Below are 20,404 nucleotides of genomic sequence, written 5' to 3'. Positions count from 1 at the left end.
CACACTGAAAAGTCAATAAATAGTACAAATAAGTTATATATCCTTTTTTTTAAATTAAACCTGCCTCAGCCTCTCTATGTAACCCACTAAAAAGGTAGTTAATGAACCTGTACCAACAAAGCCTACTAAATGTGAAGTTAAACAGAAAGGGAAATATATTCTGAATGGACTAGAGGACTGCATGGGAAAAATGAATAGATTTGTATGCAGGGTAGTGCAATATTGACCTAGAGATGCAGACTTTTTGCAGCACAGAGGTTTTCTGACAGTAGGAAAGTCTCAAATCTAACTTTGCAAGAATGATCATCAAATATGTAACTTTCAGAGTACGCACTTCATATTCTGAGTTTTAACTGCATAAGCACTATATGCAGTTGCCCTGCTAGCCAGAGGAAATTGTGCTTTGCACATTTAAATGGTTTGCAATGATAAATATTCTGCAAAATCAGAAAGCAGGTTTTAGGTGTTTTGAACTAGGCATCTAAAATTACTCAATGATGTTGACCCTAGTATCTCAGGGTTTCACACATCCATTTGTAAAGTGGAGTAATAATACCCTGTCATCAAACAAGGTTGTTTTTTTTTTTTAACAAAGCATTATACTTGCAAAACTCTGCTGTGAAATAAGTGAGGAAAAGAATTCTCTTTACAGAAGCACCTGCAAGCTGTGCATCAAAGGCACAAGCTAACAGTTACAATGAGAAAATAAAATACTAAATAACAACTAAGAGAGCAACATCCCTCTTGTGTGATTAAAGTGGAGTGAATTTTATCTGAAGAACACCATGTGGTAATGTACAACTTTCAGTGATACGCACAATATGCCACCAACATGCCACAGTTCATGGGCAGATTATCTGTAGACAAATGTGGGTACACAGACATAGGACTGCCTGCAAAAGCCAGTTTGGATTTAATAGCACTTCTTAGCCAACTGTATGCATTTATAATGCTCCTAAAAGTAGCTGAAGTTTGAAGAATTGCAACCACATTTGCATGACACTGAATCTGATCTAAGAAGTCCCTCTAAACCCAAGCTCGCTCTCTGTCGATCTAGGCTGGGTGTCATTGCTCCATACCTGTAAATCTAAAGAGAACCATATACAGATCATTAGATGGCTGTTGATCCTGGCACAGATAATGTAATTTACAGATAACATTTTTGTGTATTACCTCACCATGCTTTCCAGGATCTAAGACATCCTAAATTTGCTGTCCCCACTTTCTAGAACTCTTTGCCTAAACATAAGATCTTTAAGGAGAGAAAGAGGATTTTTAAGTGGAGTTGTAGTAATGACCTTGATTTCTGTAGGACAGCTTCTTTATTCATTAGCTGGTCTATCTCTTTTTCAAGACAATTGCATACTGAGTGTAAAGGACTTCCCTTCTGTACCTTCTCTTTATATCTCTTCTAAGTAAATATATGTATTCATGATTATGTTTTAACTAACGAAATCATGTCTCCTGGTTTTTTTTATAAACCAGTAAATCAGCCAGTTACTGTACTTTTCCTCACTCTTTCTGCTTTTTAAATACTTTAATTTATTCCAAAGCATCCCTATTGTGAATCTGAAGCACTTGCGTGTGAAGTTCTTTTGTTTACAATACATTATAAAAAAAGGCCCATCCAGCACAATCTAGCAATATCACCAAAGCCAATTAAATGCATGTGATCTAAAACTTCTCTCTTTACTGCCAGAAATCCCTAGTGACATCTTTTCCTTTTTTCACTGTCATCTAAATTATCTCTGAAAACATATCAGACATCTTCATCTTCAGCTCTCTTTTCTGAAGTAGTCTATGTTCTTATCAGGTATTTCTGCATAGGCTTTGATTTCTTCATGAAGTTACATATAATCAGTCAAATCATCCAACAATTCTTTAGGATACTTGTTATCCTTATTATTATGGTAAGTCTCAGTTCATAGAAAAGAGTATACAGATTTCCATATTCTAAATAAAACACGTCTTCTCTATTATACAATTTTCCTTCTCAATGCTGGATGGGATTATGGGTGATTTGTCCTGTTTTAGTCTAATCATACTTGTCATTGGCTCATCCTCAGAAACACCAACATTTTTCTTAAACAAAGACATCAGTTTCTATATTTTCAGACTACTTTGTCACTGTATCCTTCCATCTTACTATTTTCAGCTCAATAGGCAATGCTTCCTGATCTGCGTTCTTTTATTATTTTGCCTCAGGTGATTCACTTTATGGCTTAAACTGGTGGGAGAGAGAAGAGAGAGGTGGCAGTGGGGCAGAAGGGAGTGCAGAGATGTGGTGAGAAAGGGGTGAATAGAAAGTTGATTAATGGAGACAGAGTGATTGAGGAGAGACAGAGAAAAGGGGAATAGCCAGGGGGGACAGATGGGCACAAAGGCCAAGAGAGAGGCATCAGGAGAAAGGGGAAGAAAGAAATGGATATATTAAAAAAAAAGACCTCTATGCTCCAAATTGGTATATTTCAATAATGTAATATTTTAATGAATGTATTTTTCTCCAACCAGTTCAGCTAGGAGTAATATATGAATAGTAATTACTTCAGCAGATAAAAATTATTGCACAAATCTAAAACTTCACCACAGACATGAAAGGATTGATGATACTCATCTGAAAAAGGATCGGTTTTAAATCTTGTTCAGTGCCTAAACAAATCAAAACTACGACCAATACATGCATAACTGAACAGTTCTGCTAAGTCTATAAAACCATAGTCATAACACTCTGAGAAGTTCAAAGTCTTGTACTTCGAAGTCTATGCACAGAGAAAACTGCAGGTCCACTTCAAACAGTGCTAACACTTCTGACCCTACTATCACAGCACTCAAACACGTTTCTTACTCATTCAAAATGTCACAGAAAAACAATTGAATTGAAAGGTGTGGTTCATAAAGGTTTCAATATAGTACAAACAGAACACTCCCTTATCTTGCAATAAATTGCCTTTAGAATTCAGTAAAGTATTTGACTTCCAAATTATGAGTCTCTGGTAATTCCACTTTCCTATGTGAAACTTAAACTAAGAATCATTCTGAAGTGGGGTTTTATTTGTGTTGACTTTTAAGTATTTTAAACAGAAAAGAACAGAATGTGAAACTCAAGGCTTCTGGATTATAATGGGAAGATTAAATTTAAAGTAACCCTGTAGCATCATTCTCTTTCCCAAGTGTTATGACCAATACTGCTTGTATGTTTTGGATTTAAAATCTTTAATCTCTTTCAATATTTTTATGTAACTCTGTATAATCTTTGGTCTGGGGAAAAGTACATGCTGGGTAAACCAGTTATTACAGAACTCTCTTGGTATAAGACCATAGACCTGAACCTGAGTCTCCACATCAGAGGTGAATTACATGGTTATCAACTTAACTACAGTTTTGGGCTCTGTTACACTCCATGCCATTTCTGTGAAACTTAGATCACAACAAGTATCATAAAAGCTACACAGCTCAACAAGAAAAGCCGGTATTTTTTCATTGAAGCTGTTTTTTGAAAAAAAATATTTTTAAAATTACCCACTTTAATTTTTCTACCAGTTGCTCTTCAGAGCTATGTGAAACATTCATGCACAGCTATAGATATAGAGACACCTCCACTTCCTTGAAAAAAAAAGATATCGATTGGGAGGGAAGAGGACATGTACCTCCAATATCATCATATCATTGATGCATGCCTCTAAGGAAAGGAAGTTGTCTCTTTTCACTGAAGCATAGATCTATAAAATGGACACATAACTACCTAACTGTGACTGAGCTCATTTCAAGATTTTTCAAGGTTTACTATATAGGAAAGATATAACTCAAATTTATTTGCAAAATGTCTCCAGTATGTTTTCTCCCACTTGCATTATTTTCCGGAGGATGGTGATACCCAGCCCTGTCTCATTAGCATTGAAGTAACATCCCACAACAGAAAAAAAAAAAAAAGACGTGTGAAGATAAAGTGAGCAATTATTTACATTTAAGTTTTTAAGTGTAGTGGAAAATACTGACCTATTGAGAAATTGATAGGCTAGCTCACTATTGATTAACAGTGAAACACATAAACACAACTTGATAATGTTTCAATTGGAAAAGAGAATCTAATGATCAAAGCACTAACAGAATTGGAGACGTGTAATATTTGGCACAGTAAGACCCAGTTACACAATATCATTAATGTGGTCAGTGTCTAGTTACAGAAGACATTGCTGTTAGCCAAAATGAATTTTCTTCATTTGGAATGTGAACTAATGTTTAAATATGCAAGTCTTTGGCTGTTATGTTAAAGATAAATCATCCCAGCTTAAGCCTGAGAATCCATTTGAAGGGATACAAGGTAAACTTCTCTTTGCATACTGTAATTGCTACTCAGAGTATATGCTTTCTGACCCAACAACCTGCTCAAAAAACAACCACTTGAAAATTATAGAAAAAATCAGATACTGTATTACATATAGCCAACTTCAACACACCAGCACAATACCAAATTAAGAGACATATTACACTTCAAATGAGAAGCAAAAGTCAGGTTACTTTTTCCTTTTCTGACAATTTTTAAGATGGGTCACAAATCTCTAATCTTAGTCACAGGTGTTTGTTACCAGGTTTCTAAGCATTTTCAAATCTAGATTAAAAACTGTTTGCATAATGCCCATGAAAATTAAACTTAAAACATATTTAGAAATAAAGTAATTCCTCAGACATGAATTAAAAGTGGTTTAAATACTAACTTTAAATGAAAAACAGCTATTTTAATCATTCATATTATTGTCAAGTTCTGTATGATTAGATGTGTAATAATGTATCCTAATGGAGTTGCAAAGGGAAAGAGATTTGTCATCAAAATTATGCTGCATTTGCCTGAGATGATCTGAATGTTAGGCCATGTGACTAAAATTGCAGATGATTAGAAGTATGCCCTGAGCTGGGCTAACACAGTCAGGACAGCCTCCTTTGCTGCTCTGGTAAATTTGAAATAGTTCCTGACAACTCCCTATGTGAGTGTCAATTCAACTGTTTTTGAAAGGTAGCATCTGCCTTATAGTTACAGTGAAAATTAAGCCATCCTTTGCTGAGTTTTGTATGCTTTACCCAAGGTTCATCTGCTGCCTAGGAAATTTGGTAGTGCAATACTGTGAAATGAATCTGGTATACAGATTGCTTTCTGTGGAGCAGAGAAAGAAAAATCTCCAAAGACTCAACAGGAATATAATGAATTGTCAGTTTTACCAAAAGGTTCATTTTCCTGGGGAAAGCCTCAGCTGTATTCTGGACTTTTCCAGGAATCCCAGAAGACTACAATAATGCACTCTGCATGACAGTTGCTGGAGCTACTGACAGTGCTACAGCAACTCACAAGTCAAATGAAAGTTACTAAGATAGATGTATACTACAAGATGACCTTCTGCAATTATTGCTCTTAATTCCTCCTTAGGAATTGTGACACTCGGAAATGGCGACATCTTGTATAATTTAACAAAGTCATACTTTCAAAGGAGATTTGAGTAATTAGCTACTATGAAGACTAGCCAAAGTAGTAAACTTTCAAAGAAAGAAGTCTAGACATTCTGGCTCCATCCTTTAAAAAATAATCCTGAGGCCTGCCTTCTCATTCTCGACTGAGGTTTTTTTTTAACCCAAGAACACATTTTAACAGAAATACCACAAAAGGACTGAGTTCCTTCCTTCAGCCATTCTTCAGAGATAGTGGGTTTGGTTTTGGCATTTTCCCAAGTAGCTAGGCAAATTCATTCACATGAGCTATGGGTCTCTTGGGCAAAGACCAGACAGCATCCAACCACCTGTGCGTATTTTCTTGTCACTCTCTACATGAATTTATTTTTGCCACTTCTTAAGTTTTCATCAGTCTTTGAGAAAAGTTCTGAAAGTGGACCTGTACCACCTCGTCCAGGAAATTATCATGCCCTGCATTGCAAATCAGTCCTGTACCCCTGATCTTACACTTTCGATCAGCACTGTGTCTGTTCTTTCAAACTATCCAATGAATTCTGCTTTATGTTCAATTTTTCCATGCCTAGTGCCTTCTGTATTCTCCAAAATCATTAACCTAGATCATCTTTTTCTTTTCATATGGACTCCTGGGCCTTGAGGTGAATATCTGCAGCTAGGTTTTTTTTCCAAGGCTGGCATAAGTAACTTCAGGATTCTTCACATCCTAAATTTTTGCCCCTTTTCAAGCTGAGCATCACAATTATAGTGGGAAAAGAAGGGACGATGATGATGATGAGAAAAAATCCTACAAAAATAATATTTAGTTACTGAGGGAAGGGAAAGAAATCTCTTTGTCTCTTATCACCATCATAATTAGCTGATTTATTCCCTGGAGGTTGTCTACTCCAGGCAGCCTAACAAGGAGGATGCTCCCTTGGCATTTTAAAAAGCATACACTTCTAAACAACTCACTTGCTTTTTTCAACTTATTTCCTCAGTCTGTGCCCAGTTACAATGAGTAGAGCTTTAAAGCAAAAGAAGGAGAACAAACATCGCAGTAGTTCATGTCATAGCAAAAACTATTCATGCACTGGAGACGCATGACAAGATTTCTGCTGCTTTTACTCCTTTTATGCCATTTATGCCTGTGTAACTCTTTCCTGCTTGAATGACAGAGACATGGATGCTCAGTGCTGAAGCTTCTCTCTTTTTTTGGTTAAGCAGTTCCAACACAATAAGTGCCATGGACCAGCAATAGCTTCTCTTCTGAAGTAACTCATTAGTTCTGGTTCACAGTTTAAGTGGGAAAATGATACACACACCCTTTATGCCTCAAACTATCTTTTTAGGGCATAAGAGGAAATGTTTCATCACTGGGGAATGACCTTTCTTGTTTCCCACAAGAGAAGAGAGGAAAATAACATCTTTCCCATACACACAGTCCTTTCATTTCATCTTCACACTTTACTTTCAACAACTAAATTTTGATTTTTCTTGCCTCACTTTTGCTGTTTCAGGTAATATAATGGGAACCTTGTTCAAATGAGTATCATTAGTCACTGAAAAGAAATAAAAAAAGGAAAAATCATCCTCTAGTATCTTAAATTGTACATAAAGTTTCATAAAGATATTAGATACACATCAGGACTTGTAATTTTTGGTCATTTATTAGAGGAATCCCAAATTTCTTTATGTTCTGTTCACCACCATATGGGTAGTCTATATTTAAGATCTCAAAAGAAATATATTTTTCTCTGGAAAATATATATCTATTTCTTTGGAAACACATACATAACTATATACAAAAAGTGTATTAAAAATTGTTGAAATTGCAAAGGTAAGGATTAAAGTTCTGGTGCTAAGTCATCCTACTAACACATAAGTATTAGCCTTAATCACAAGACTTCCTTTTATCATGTAATGAATGGTGATCTTGGAACAGTTCAAGGCCTATCCCCTAGAATGGGGATGACTGAATAAAAACTCTTTTCTTTTTGGAAATCAAAGGTATTAAAAGGTGCATTTGTATTTACTAAATCAATTAAACAAGGTAAGAATAGGAACAGTAGTTTGATGCTGCACCACAGAACTGAATTCTATCCATGTCTGTTCTCCAGAAACAAACTCTGATTATCTGAACAGATCTTTATACATTTGAATGTATAAAATGCTACTGAATTTACAGAGAATGTTCTGTACATAATACTTCATTAAGATGGGAAACCCTTGCTGTGAGAATGCTAAAAATTTGCATTGCTTCAAAGATCAGTTGAACAAATGTATGGAAGAAAAAAGTCCATTGGAGCTATTTAATACAAAGACAATACATCTGTTGTAGAAAGCTGCTGTAAATTGCTAAAAGCTGTGAGAGTACACTGGAGAAACTGTTACATACTACGTGTTTGCTTTGCCACTATATTCTTCTAAGAACAGGCTCTTAACTCCCAGTCAAAACTGGAGAAGAGTACTTTGCTAGACAGACATTCATTCTGACCATGAAGAGCCACTCCTATAATTTTACACTAACTATATTAATCCTGTGAAAAATGGAGCTTTTCATTGGAAACAGAGCTCATTGAAGTCATCAGATGGAAACACCAATTCAACACACACTTCTCGCCATAATCTAAGAGTGCTTCAGTCAGCATTTTTAAGTGCAGATATTAAAATCCCTACCCATTCACTGAAGTATAGGGACAGTAAACTCATTAATGCTGTGAAGTAGTCCGATACCATAGTGACAAACATCACCAGAAAAAACAAAAAGCCCAGGAGAAAAATTAATCATTCTTTTTCCAGAGAAGAGTTTGAATTGTGTGCAGAAAATGAGGCTCAGGGTTAAACACAGAGTAGTAAGTTTAAAATAATAACTGCCTATTTAATGAATACTGTCTATCCTGGGCCACAAGTAAGGAAAAGACTACAGACTGTGTCATTAAAAAAAAACAAACATATAATGTCTGCATTTAGTGGGATACATAAAAACTTCACTGGCAACCCTAATTTTACCATTCATAAAAAAAGCAAACTAACATTCCTGAAATTTCACCCTGTAGTGTCATCTTGGCAAAAACTTTACTAGATGATTTATCACAATCACTTCTTCCGCTTAAACTAATGGCATGACTGGTGGCCCTTTGTTAACAACTATTATAGCAATTTATTTTAGCACTCTAAGAAAAGAAGACAGTTTGCAAATTCATTTCACAAATATAGCAAGGAAATATGAAAATGTCAGGTTTTGAATGAAAACTATATTTCAGTGCATGTACATTTTCTTTCAATTGTGCTGAATGAATTTTACTTTATTCTGCCATGTTCCTCGAAGCTCATCACCTAAACTTCTGTCACTGTCTTCAGCACTGCTAACTGACATGGTCAGTCTCAGTTGTTACTCCTAATGTCAATTCTTTTACCCCTTTCCTTTACCAACCATTTCTAGCATTCCAGACTTTTCAGAGTTTTACATACAGCCTGTTTGCCAAACCACTCCAAATACCTTGATTCAGGTCTCCACCTGTCTTCTACCCTCACCTCCTCACCTGAAGATATGCCTATTCCATACCTTCAGAGACTTCATTTTCTGCTTGTGACAAGACAACTCCCTCTGAAATCAAGACTTACAAAGTCTACATGAAAGTAGGAATAGAGGGGATAGATTTAACTGTTGTGACAGGCAAACAGCAGATGGGTAACGTGTACGTACACTACATGCCCGTATGCTTTATTTCCACAAATGATTTATTTGTTTCTCTGAAGCATTACTTTGTGCACATTATGTGAGAAGATCCCTGGCAGATCTACCACTTGGTTTTGCAAGATACTGCTCTGCAATAAATGTGCACAAAACAGGAAGCAGGGTGATTGCAAATATCTTAGGAGCATATTTTGACAAATTAACTATGCAGATGACAAGAAGGACATGGAAGTGGATAAATAATTACTTGAGAAAGCTGAAAACCAAAAATAAGTGCAAATTAGGTTTTTAAGAAACCTTACCAATGACTTATTGAGATTCTGGGGTTAAACTGCTAATATGAATATGCTGGGGATGTTAATTTGCAAAAAATAACCTAGAGATTCACTATTCATATTGAGTGACATCTAAAAATAGAAAACAATGACCCTGACAAGTCAGTAAGTAAACATGAAAGACATTAAACTCAAGAGATCATTCTCAGAATACCAGTAAAAACAATACTGGAAAGTTTTATCGTGAAGATTTAAAATTCAAGCAATATTCAGTGGGAAAATACACAGTCCAAAAGATAGTCCCAATTCTGATTTATAAAACTCTCCTTTTTTCTTACTTTCTCTAAAAGGTATCTATCTCCAGGACACTTCTCATATTGTGATAGTGTGAATATTTAACAACTTATCCTATTTCAACACTTGTTCAGCTATGAAGGATTAGGAGAAAATCCACACACCAATCACACCATTCTTATAGGAGAAAGAAGTTACTAATGTGTAAACTCAGAGACTAAATGTGATATTTGTGGTTTTATAATGACCAACATGTTAGAAAAAGAAGTCCAACACAAAAAACTGTCAAACTCCAGCACAAGAGCCTATGGTGGTGTAAGAGGTTATTCACTCCCAGCTGAAGGACTATACAATGTTTTTGCCTGAATTTCATGAGGCTCCAATGAGCCCATTTTCCCAGCCTGTCCAGGTCCCTTCCTTACAGCAATTCTTCATATGAATGGTTTTTTGCAGTTTGATGTCATCTACAAACCTGCTACACGTGATACATTGCAATCAATACCGGCCCTTGAATCCTGTGGAAACCCTCTAGCAGATAGCAGCAGCTTGGATTTTGTACAGTTCAGCCAAGTTACAACCATCGTGTTATCCTCCTGTTCAGACCATAGCTTACCATTTTGAGTGAGACTGCTGTGAGGTAAAACATCATGGTTTTCCCTCTGTCCACAGGTACAGCTTTCACATTGTAGAGAGCAATTAAGGTTGGTCAGGCATGATTTAAGCTTAGTAAATCCATGCTGGTTCTTATCAGTCGTGTTCTTATCTTTGTGAGAGCAGAAATAAAATCCATGAGGATATGCTCTGGAACTTCTCTAGGACTTAAGATAGACTGATGAGCCAGGTGACTTCAGAACCTTCCTTTTGCTCTTCCTGAACGCGGCATGACATTTTCCTGTTTTCAGTCATCAGAAACTTCCCATGTTCAGCACAATCCCCCAAAAATTAACAGTAATACTGGTTCCTTGAATGTAAATGTTCCCCTGATCTTTCTCTACTGTGTGGATTGTTTCAAAAGTTGGCAAGTCAAACTTCACAGCCAAACAACCAAAGCAGAAAAGGCAATGAGTTGTTGCCTTCTCCATGAGCTTTGTCTCTAGGTCTGCCCCAACAAGCACTGAGTCCATATTTTCTTCTGATATCAAAGCATTTACTTTTGCCTTTCCTATCTTCACAAGTTTCAACTGCAGCAAATATTTTCTAATTTGTTTCTTGCACACTTGGAGCATTTTCAATAAACCTCATGTGATACATCATGCATTTTAAACAATTTTCATGTATCTCTAACTTGAACTATCCGGAATTCTGCCTCTTGGCCAGCTAATCTACTGATTATTGATCAGTACCTACTGTCTACTGCTTCTGAAATAATCCAAACCAGCTATACAATACAGAAGGAAAGAAATTCTACCCAAATTTAGCTTCTACCTACCTATATAAGTCATCATTTTTAATATATTCTACATATACTTTCTATTACAATTGTTTTCCTGTTCTTCAATGATTACCTAGAAAAATATTTGAATTGGGGATGTGTTTCATCTTGAACTAGAATCATTCAATATCCACTTTGGGATGAGTTCAGTCACTCTCTATTGCCCCCTAACTGACTAGATTTCCATTGGCTGTAATAGAAACTTAGACACCTAGCACTGACATCAACACCTATAGAAACACACCTGCCACGGGCTGTTTCAAAGAGGAATGAAATTACACTCAAGATGTCATTTTGAATATTTTTTTTCTTGCTTTAGAAAATGTATGTGCAATACATAGCAAACAGCGTAAAATTATTATAATAAAAGCATAATCTTGTGGAATTAAATCTCACAGAACCTTTCTTACAGTAGGTAACTGTACATTATTAGAAATTCACAGATGTTAAGCAGTTGTTGGAGTTAGTGAGACAAGTGCCTGCTTGAATTTTGTTGTATCACTTCTTAATGCAAAGTGATCATACTGAAAATATTGTCACTAGGAAAAAGTAATTTGAAAAAAATTTTAGAAGTCTCCCAATAAAGGTTAGAAGGTCAAAAAAACCAAAAAGAATTTATTCCCTACTTCCCAAAAGGGTCCATGCACATGAAAATGTCACATCATATCCATATCATATCATAGCCAAAAATTAACACTACTTACTATGCCTTACACATTCAACATTAAAAGCTGTCAATATATTTTACCTTGAAGTATTAGTCTAGTGTTAGGATGTGTACTCTAACTGCACGTGGCCAGCAGAGAAATTCCATGGTAGAAGGGAATTCCAGCTGCGGAACTCTTGTATCTGTCACCTCCCCAGAAGTGCAAACTAAGCTTGTTGAAGAAAAGGCACTGTAACTTGCACTCCACATTACACTGTCTCTTACAGATTATATACCAGTAGCATAAATTAAAGCAGTTTACAGGATGCTTCAACTGTGCCTTTGTCAGGTAAATTTTTTAAAATGGCCTAGAGCTGTAAGCTCCTCAGCAGCTCATCCATGAATTCTCAAACAAACTGAAAGCAAGGCAAATAAAATAATCTACCTGTAGAGTTTTGGAAACATGGCTATGTCCTGGATCCCTAGTGCAGTGACTGTGAAAACACCTGCCCCAAAAACATTTGTATTTGTATTGCAAATACAAAAATGTATTTGCTATTCAAAACATTTTCAACCTTCACAAGATAGCAGACTTTTCAGATAGCATCATTCTTCATTCCCTTTCGTTTATTTCCCCTCTTAGTTCTACTATAACATTACTACTTAAAAAGAGTAATGTCATGTCAATGTCAAAAATTTACAAAGAAGAATTAATTCTACTGAATTACCAAACCTCTACAATTATAAATGTTAGATAAGAGGGAAAATATGGTGGTGATCATGACAAATTTATAGGGTCCTCTGTGGAATTAGACACTAGCCATCTAGTGGCTAAGAATTCTACATGAATTCTAAAAGTACTGGTTTAAGTTATACACACTTCAACCTTCTGAAGGTTTTTTCTTACCTTCTTCTTTTAACATATTTGTCAAATTTCCCTTACTAGCCTGCCTGATTCCCTCATAAACTCCATCAGTCCTCCCAGTACAGTTACCATATCTTGATCCTATCTATGGGCAGACAACATTACCTTGGTAGATTTTACACTAGATCTTGCTGGCCATTTTTCGCATTTGGTCTGACATTTTAGAAAATTAATAGAACATACACTTGACCAATACTCAGAAAACTATTTCTGGAGTAAGGAGAAGTGAGAGATTTATCCATAGAGTTTAGGTATAGAACTTCAATCTGAGATCATACTGAACTGCTAGGGAAGATTTATTACACAGACTTTGTGAATTGCCTTGCCCTTAATCATCTATCAGATGTCCTGGATATTGTTATATTGCTACCTTTACATATTGTAAATATTTCAAACTAGTGAAGAAATCCAGAGTTCAATAGATATATATAGAGTGAGTTCAATAGATAAAATGTTGACTGAACTTTGATTGAAGCTATTTATCAAAAACAAGAATAAAAATAAGGGTAGAAGATAACAAAATGAAGGAAGGCTAAGAGAAGCTCACTCATTTGAAAGGGCAAATAGACAGAGTTAAGGCAGCCATCAGCTATCACTAACACCAAAAAGCATAAACAAACTGTTGTTCTGATTACTAGTTTGCATTCCATATTGAAAGGCAGAAAGAAGAAAGAGTAAATATGTCCTCAAAAGAATTAGGTTACCTACTCTAACAGAATAAAGAAGGTAATTGGAAAATCTGGGAATGCTGGTCTCTGCTTAGGACATCAGTACAAACCCCTTCATTAATTAAAAATAGTATAACTAAATTTAGAAATAAATATGGACTAACTGGATGCCCCATTGAATGATATAATACTTTCCATTTTATTATCTGTGTTTGTTGTCTGAAATAAATACCTTGTAACTTTGTGAGCCCAGAACTCCAGTACTGCAAGCCTCGTATAATACAATCTCATTAGAAAAGAATATGAGAAAGCTCCCCTTACTTTAAACAATGCTAGTTGTAATGATAAACAGAAGTAGTTCCCTTATTCCTGTTGAGCCATTTGTTATTCCTGTTAAGTTGAGCCATTTGTTATTCAAATTATAACATGAAAAAACTTTAAAACTGTTAACTAAAGCTTCACAAAGTATTTCAACATTTTAAAAACTTTCTGCTCTACAAGGTCTACCAAGTGTGATCTGTTTCTGCAAAAGAAGTTGAATAAATCAGAGGGCTCTGCACAAGGACAGAAGAGGATCTGTGTGGTTTTCAGCACGCACTGAGGCCATCAGGCTAAACTGTGGCTTTGCTGCAAGCAAGACATTGCTCTGAGAAACAGATGAGGAAACAGATTGCAACTCCCAGACTGACAATCTGTTTGCCGCGTTTCTTACACTTTGGAGGAGAAATGACTTGGGCCAGGCCTACATGGTGTAGCTGCGCTAAGCAAGGCTGAGCAAAGAAAGGAGTGAAGAACGGAGCCATTCCCTGCCACAGTGCCAAGTGTGGAAGGGGAAAATACCAGCTCCAGGCAGGCTGCTCCATCCTCTCATGCTGTGTAATGGCAGCAGCCAACAAAGAGTGAAAAAGGGCCAGTTCAACCTTCCCTACTACTCTGTGCCAGTTCATATTAATTAATATTCAATCCCACAGTCCTGTTAAAAATCCAAAGTTCTTCTAATAGGTACAGTTTAAAAAGGCTAAAAATTAGTATGTAAGTAAAAACTATCCATTCCTGCTAGCAACATAGAATAGGCATGTGCATGGCTACATGTGGCAAAATGAGGTCTCTGAGATACATTAAAACCTTCAAAGTCACTTTTCCTAAACTTTTCAATGAAATAAAGGCTGTCTCTATCCAACAATGAAAAACTTGTTGGTCAATTAAAACATGCTATGTATACAGAGATAATCAAATTTATTAAATTTAAAATACCAGGTTTGTTAGAAACACTTTGCTCTTTCAATACATCAAATCCTTTACTACGCATTTAAGAATTTGGGATGCAGATCTCTGATAACAGAATGTTATGATAACAGAATGATACATTCTGTTATTCTGTTCTCTCGACTGTGGGATTTTACTGTCAAGTTTTTGTATTTACACTGAATGTAAGTGCAGGAATAATATAAGAGCCAGTGAAATCACATAAAAATATACGAAAAATTCTATTTGCAATCTGGAAAAAAAAAATCCCTAATTCTTAAAAAACTTTTTTTTTTAATGTGAAACATGTTTAATATATTAATGCATGACAATTCCAGGCAGTGGAATCCACAAAGAAACAGAAAAAATAAATTTAGACTTAAGTCTTCTAAACTTCGAATGTTTCTTGTGGTATCTCAAAATAGTCTTGTTTCAAAGTAAAAGAAGAGACCCCACCCTGCAGTAATGTTTGGGGTTGGAGACCATAGGCAAACATGTAACATAGCTTTAGATGTCCTACTCTATCACACCTGGAATTTAGATGTATCTCCAGAGTTCCTGGTTCTTTTTCAAAATCCACCAGTCCATTCAGAAATCACATGGGCACCTAAAATACCAGTAAGTACCCAAGTTTAAGCAACTAAACCACATCAGGTGTTTACTGAGGTTACTTGCTCTAATATGTTGCAATGCCTCATGCTGATCTTTGCACCTGAGGAATTCACCTTCACTATATTGATCCACAATCTTGATAATAAAGAGAAAACTCTGGAGATGGAGGCAGAGAGCACAAACTGACCCAGAGCAGCCTTCCAAAGCTTCTTCTGAGCTCAAACAAATTACAGAGTCCACACTGTAAAACATCACTTGTTGCCATTGTTTTAGATAAACCAATTCGGGCATGAGGTATTAGCTAGCAATTATTACAGGTATCTGGGTGCATATGAGGTCTTAATTAAGCATACATCATTTCTATGCACTTTACACATACTCTAAGCACATGTTTGAATTCTCACAGGAATTCATTCATACATTTCTATGTGTTTAAATAGCCTTCCAGAACAGAGTTGTTTTCCTGAACTGTTGTCATAATTTCATGCCTTAGAAGTCAGGTCTTTAAAACTTATATAATTTATTCTGCAATTAGCATCAACAAATAGGTCCAGCTATAGAATACCCATACAAAAGTTTCCCCTATTTTCCCCCCAAGTACCATAAAACACAGTTAAGGGAAAAAAAGCTCTTATAAAAATGCAAATAGGACATCAGAGCGCAGATCATTTGTTCATTGGTTCAGACAACAATCAATGTGTATTCGTCAATTTGTGAATATTAATTTCATTCACAGGGCACATAATTACTGTAAAGTAAATTTCCACCAAAAAAGGTGTCTAGCCATAGAGTTTTCAGCCACATAAACTGACTTGTCTCCAGCACTTTGAAGAAATCCAAAGGGACAATGTAGTCCTATTACCTAGACGAACAATCAGGCATAGTATTAGTTCATATGCATGCTGAAAGAGCTGGGCTTTTTCAACCTAACACTAGAAACAGCACGGCCAAAAGGAGAAAGAAAGAGCAACATGGACCTTTCTCACCACAGTGGGACACTTACAGTCCTGGGGCACCATTTTAGAAATGGACCAATAATTATGATCAACAAAACAGCAGGAGTTACTGTCAAAATGACTCCTAAAAAATACATAAAATTAAGAAAATTATGTCCCTTTATTTTTCTCTGTTGCTTTTTTAATAACAACTTAAAAAAAAATTATTCTAATAAACTGTATACAAAAATACCAATATAGCTCTACTAGTAAACTTCTTCAGGTTTTCTATTTAAAAAAATCTTTGAATCCCCTCAAATTCAAACTTTTACACTGTACAAGTATGTTCTTCTACAACTTTGCTATTTTCACTAAGTGTTGATTTCCCAAACAGGATCAGGATGGTCATATGACTCTGATATTGTTTCCATGTTTTCTGTACCAAGATAGATCCAACCTTAATCTTACATGTCATTCTGGACTTAATCCATAATTAATGGAATCAGTTAGATCATGGAATATCTCAAAAAAATAGGAAAAAAAAAAAAGAAAAAAAAAAAGCTATGTCAAAATACCTATCGCATAAATTCATTCTTGAAAAACATTTACTATATGCATAGTAGTTTCTGCTTTGAGCATTCCTGCTGAACCCTATAAAAAGTCTTATGCTCCCCAGTGTGTCAGATTGTGAACATTTAAGCATCAAACCATTACTGAATTCTTTCTAAATTAGAAATATTTCATCATACAGCTGTATGCACCATACAGCTGAAAGTTCACTCTTAATTTTTGAAGTTGTATTTACAGAAGCCACAGACATTCTTGTTAACATTAGTAAGAAATGCCATAAATAAAACAGTATATGTTTTACTCTGCTTTATTTCTCTTCAAGCTAAGTGCACTGCCAGGAACAAAAAAAAAGCCAGTTGAATTTACAACCTAAAATTCTTCAATCCTGAGTAACAAACAAGGACTGCGATGACCCATCTGTATATACCAAACACATGGTTCACGTGTTCTGTGTACACAACATACAACAATGCTGTTTAATAAAGGAAGGCAAGCACATGCAAATACACCCCCTCTGGATATACAGAATTCACAATATACAACATTAAATCAACAGTGAATACAACATTAAATTAACAGCAAGAATACAGCACAGGGAAACACGCCCTGGAGAAAGCCACTGCACAAACCATGCATTAGAACTAGATTATAAATGGCTAGTCATTGTACCTAAGTGAACTTACTTCTGTACTTAGAAAAGTGGGTATCATATTTCAAATTCAACTGACTATCTGGCACACTTCTTCCTAAGCAGCCTATTCGAGCACAGTACAAAAACCAATCACATGGTGTGTTTTGATTTTGGTCAATGGGCTAGTAATTCAACAGTGGTGCAATAACTAATCGAACTAGGGCACCATAGAACTTTGGTAAACTATGAATACCTGAACTGTTGCTGTTTACAGCACTAAACTTTGCTTCAAAATAGCAAAATTTTATAATAGAGTTTAAACATATAATTTGGAGAATTAACATTACATTTTCCCTGATAGGGAACTTGGAAATAATATAAATACCTTGACAAGAAGGCACTGGGAACAGAAGCACAAATATATTTTCATTTAATCAATTTCCATTGTGCTAGGCCTTTTCTTTTTTTAACAAACAAAAAGCCAAACCAAACCCCAATTTATTCAAGTTCTAGGTCAACAGCGTTTCATTTCATTTTGTCTTCTTTTGCTATGCTTAGTTTAGTGTTGAAATCTAGCAGTGGACCGTGTGCTGCAGACCTTCTCTGCTCTGAACACAGTCAAATGCCATAAATGATTGTGACAATGCTGTGACTCAAGAGCATGATGAAACTTACGATCAAAGCTATACTGTAGATCGCAGGAGACACAACTAATGACTGAAGTTAAGCCCTACCACCCAACATGGCCAGTAACCCAGTTTCACTCCACTAAATCCAGGTACCTCGAAAGTAATGCTGCTCTTACCTAACCTGTTCCCTAAGTTTTACACCTCCTCTGCCTCGATGACTTCCCACAAAAAAGACTCCCTTTCTTTGTTTTGTAGGCTTATTATGATGGGCATACCTAATTTCTTGTGTAAGCGAGGGTAGCAGCTATGGGTGAGGGTATGGGGTGAAGCTATGTCTTTTTACACAGAATTCCACGATGCAATGCCTTGTCTGTGATAAACACTTCCATCTGTGATTAAAGTAGCAATTTAAAGATGGAAATATCAAATGAAGGGTAATTAATACATTGTATCTATTAACCCAGCAGTCAAAACATAAGTTCTGCACCACAGCTAGTAACAGAATGAACAAGGATCCTGCAGACGCATTGAAGGCAGGAAATTCACTACCACTATATTAATAAAATGACTGCCTGTGACTTTAAACCCTGGCATGCTTGTACTTGGCGAGAGAGTGAACGATTTATTGTTACTATGAGGGATGCGGGAATGGAAATGAAGATGAGAGAGGTGATGATAATGATTATAGGGAAGAACAGGTTAATATCCCCAGCATTTGATGGGGAATGATGTCCCTACCTCAATAAGCTGGATAAGGGAATAGCTCCAGATCCACTGCCCAGGATCCCTCCTTTCCTCCCAGAGAGGAGTTTCTCCACCAGAGCCACATTCCCAGTGCGAGCAGCTTCCAGCAGTTCCTGGTCCTTCCCCATGGTCGGGAACCAAGCAGCCCCCCACGGGAGAGCTGCACCCCGGGTCACAGCGGCCCCCTCCCCGCACAGAACGGTCTCCCCTCCCCAGACCCTGCCTCAGAGCAGAGCACGGCACAGATTCCTGCAGTCCCTTCCAGACCAGCAGGAGCAGCAGCAGGAGGGAGGAGGAGAATCACCTCCTCCTAGTTTCACTGGATCATTTCTGGGTGGAGTGTGGAAGAAGGGGGGAGGGAGAGAGAGAAGGAGGACGAGGCCAATAAAGAACCTCCCCCCCCACTCCCATGCACACACAGCCCCGGCCGCGAGGATGGTTCAGGGGAGCGGGTAGCCCCGGCCCCTGTGGCCGGACGGGCCGGCGGGGACAACGACCCTCACAGAAGGACGGACGGACGGACGGAAGCGGGGAGGAGCGGGCGCAGCGAGGGAGGAGGAGGCGCAGCCCTGCCGTGCCAGGCCCGTTGCTGAGGAGACGCGGCTGGCGCGCTCCCAGTGGCTGCCCGGGCGCGGCGCCCCCTCCGCCCGCCCCGGCGCTCCGCCGGCCCCGCGCTCCGCGGCCGCCGCGCCCCGACCCGGCCCCGGCCCGCCCCGCGCTCCACTGCGGAGCCGGCAGCGCCGCCCGCCCCGCCAGGTGCGCCGGCCGCGCCCCCCGCGGCGGCTCCGAGGGCCTCAGGGCAGCGCCGGGCCGGGGCGGCTGCCCGCGCGGAGCACGGGGCCTGAGGGGCTGAGGGCGGAGGGAGCAGAGGGCGGGTTGCTGCTGCTGCTGTTGCTGCTGCTGCTGCTGCGGCGGCGGGCGCTGAGGGACACGCACCTGCCCGCGGGTCCTGTCAGCAGGTGCGGGCGGGGCTCGGGGCCCGTGTCACCGTGCGCGCGTGTGTGCGGGGCGGGGGCGCGGCGGCGGTCCTGCCCGTGCGGGGAGAGCGCCGGGAGCCGAGCGGAGCAGGCACAGCGGAACACGGCCCGCCGAGCTCAGGAGCGAGTCTGGCCGGCGGGACTGCCGGCACCTGCCGCGCCAGGCTCCCGGCTTCTCCGTGTTTCCAAGGACAGGAGGTATAACAATATATTGGGTACCAAATCCAAGCCCTTCTGGAGCTCCCGGGTCTGTTACGGAGACCTTTTAAATTGCGTGACTTTTCCAGGCACTGAAATTAATCATCCCTCGTGGATTTTGGGTTCTTTCAGGCAATGCTAAAAATACTCAGTGCTGGCCAGCTCATAGGCACATCCTTGACAAATGCACCGTTTGATACTGTGCATATGTGAGAAATTATAGCCCTGTGTTCCTGTTTTACTTTAGTAATTGTTTTAGGTAGGACCATAGGCAAGTAAGTTGTGATCCCTCACCGTTCCCCCACTGGGATCAGTGGCACTCTCCCAGGTGTGCCCATTCTCCTCTTGTGTTCACAAGAAGCAATGGGAGCAGTGGCAAAATAACATTGCAAAAGGACATTGTGTTAGGCAGGATTCTAATGTTATGTTTTCAGAGACAAAACCTATGGTATATTTGAGGTGGTGGAAAGATTGTTGTTGATTTCACAAA

At 38.2% G+C, this 20,404-nt stretch overlaps 1 protein-coding gene across 7 annotated transcripts in view; it reads right to left on the bottom strand.

Moving 5' to 3' along the window:
• The window catches only part of ANKS1B (ankyrin repeat and sterile alpha motif domain containing 1B), a 536,016-nt gene extending 516,730 nt beyond the window's left edge, over positions 1-19,286 (bottom strand). For 2 of the 7 annotated variants that reach the window (XM_033058231.2, XM_033058232.2), the window contains exon 1: positions 18,734-19,275. In XM_033058231.2, the coding sequence (XP_032914122.1) occupies positions 18,734-18,867 (134 nt within the window). In that variant the 5' untranslated portion in view covers positions 18,868-19,275. Of the gene's footprint in view, positions 1-18,733 lie in introns of all 7 variants that reach the window. The other 5 variants (XM_033058229.2, XM_033058230.2, XM_033058235.2 and 2 more) reach the window with 4 other exon arrangements.
• Between the last annotated feature and the right edge of the window lie 1,118 nt (positions 19,287-20,404).

This window comes from Catharus ustulatus, chromosome 4 (genome assembly GCF_009819885.2).
Source record: "Catharus ustulatus isolate bCatUst1 chromosome 4, bCatUst1.pri.v2, whole genome shotgun sequence".
Lineage (NCBI taxonomy): Eukaryota > Metazoa > Chordata > Aves > Passeriformes > Turdidae > Catharus > Catharus ustulatus.
Note: the sequence above shows the minus strand (reverse complement) of the source record. Positions and strands in the feature narration are given on the sequence as shown.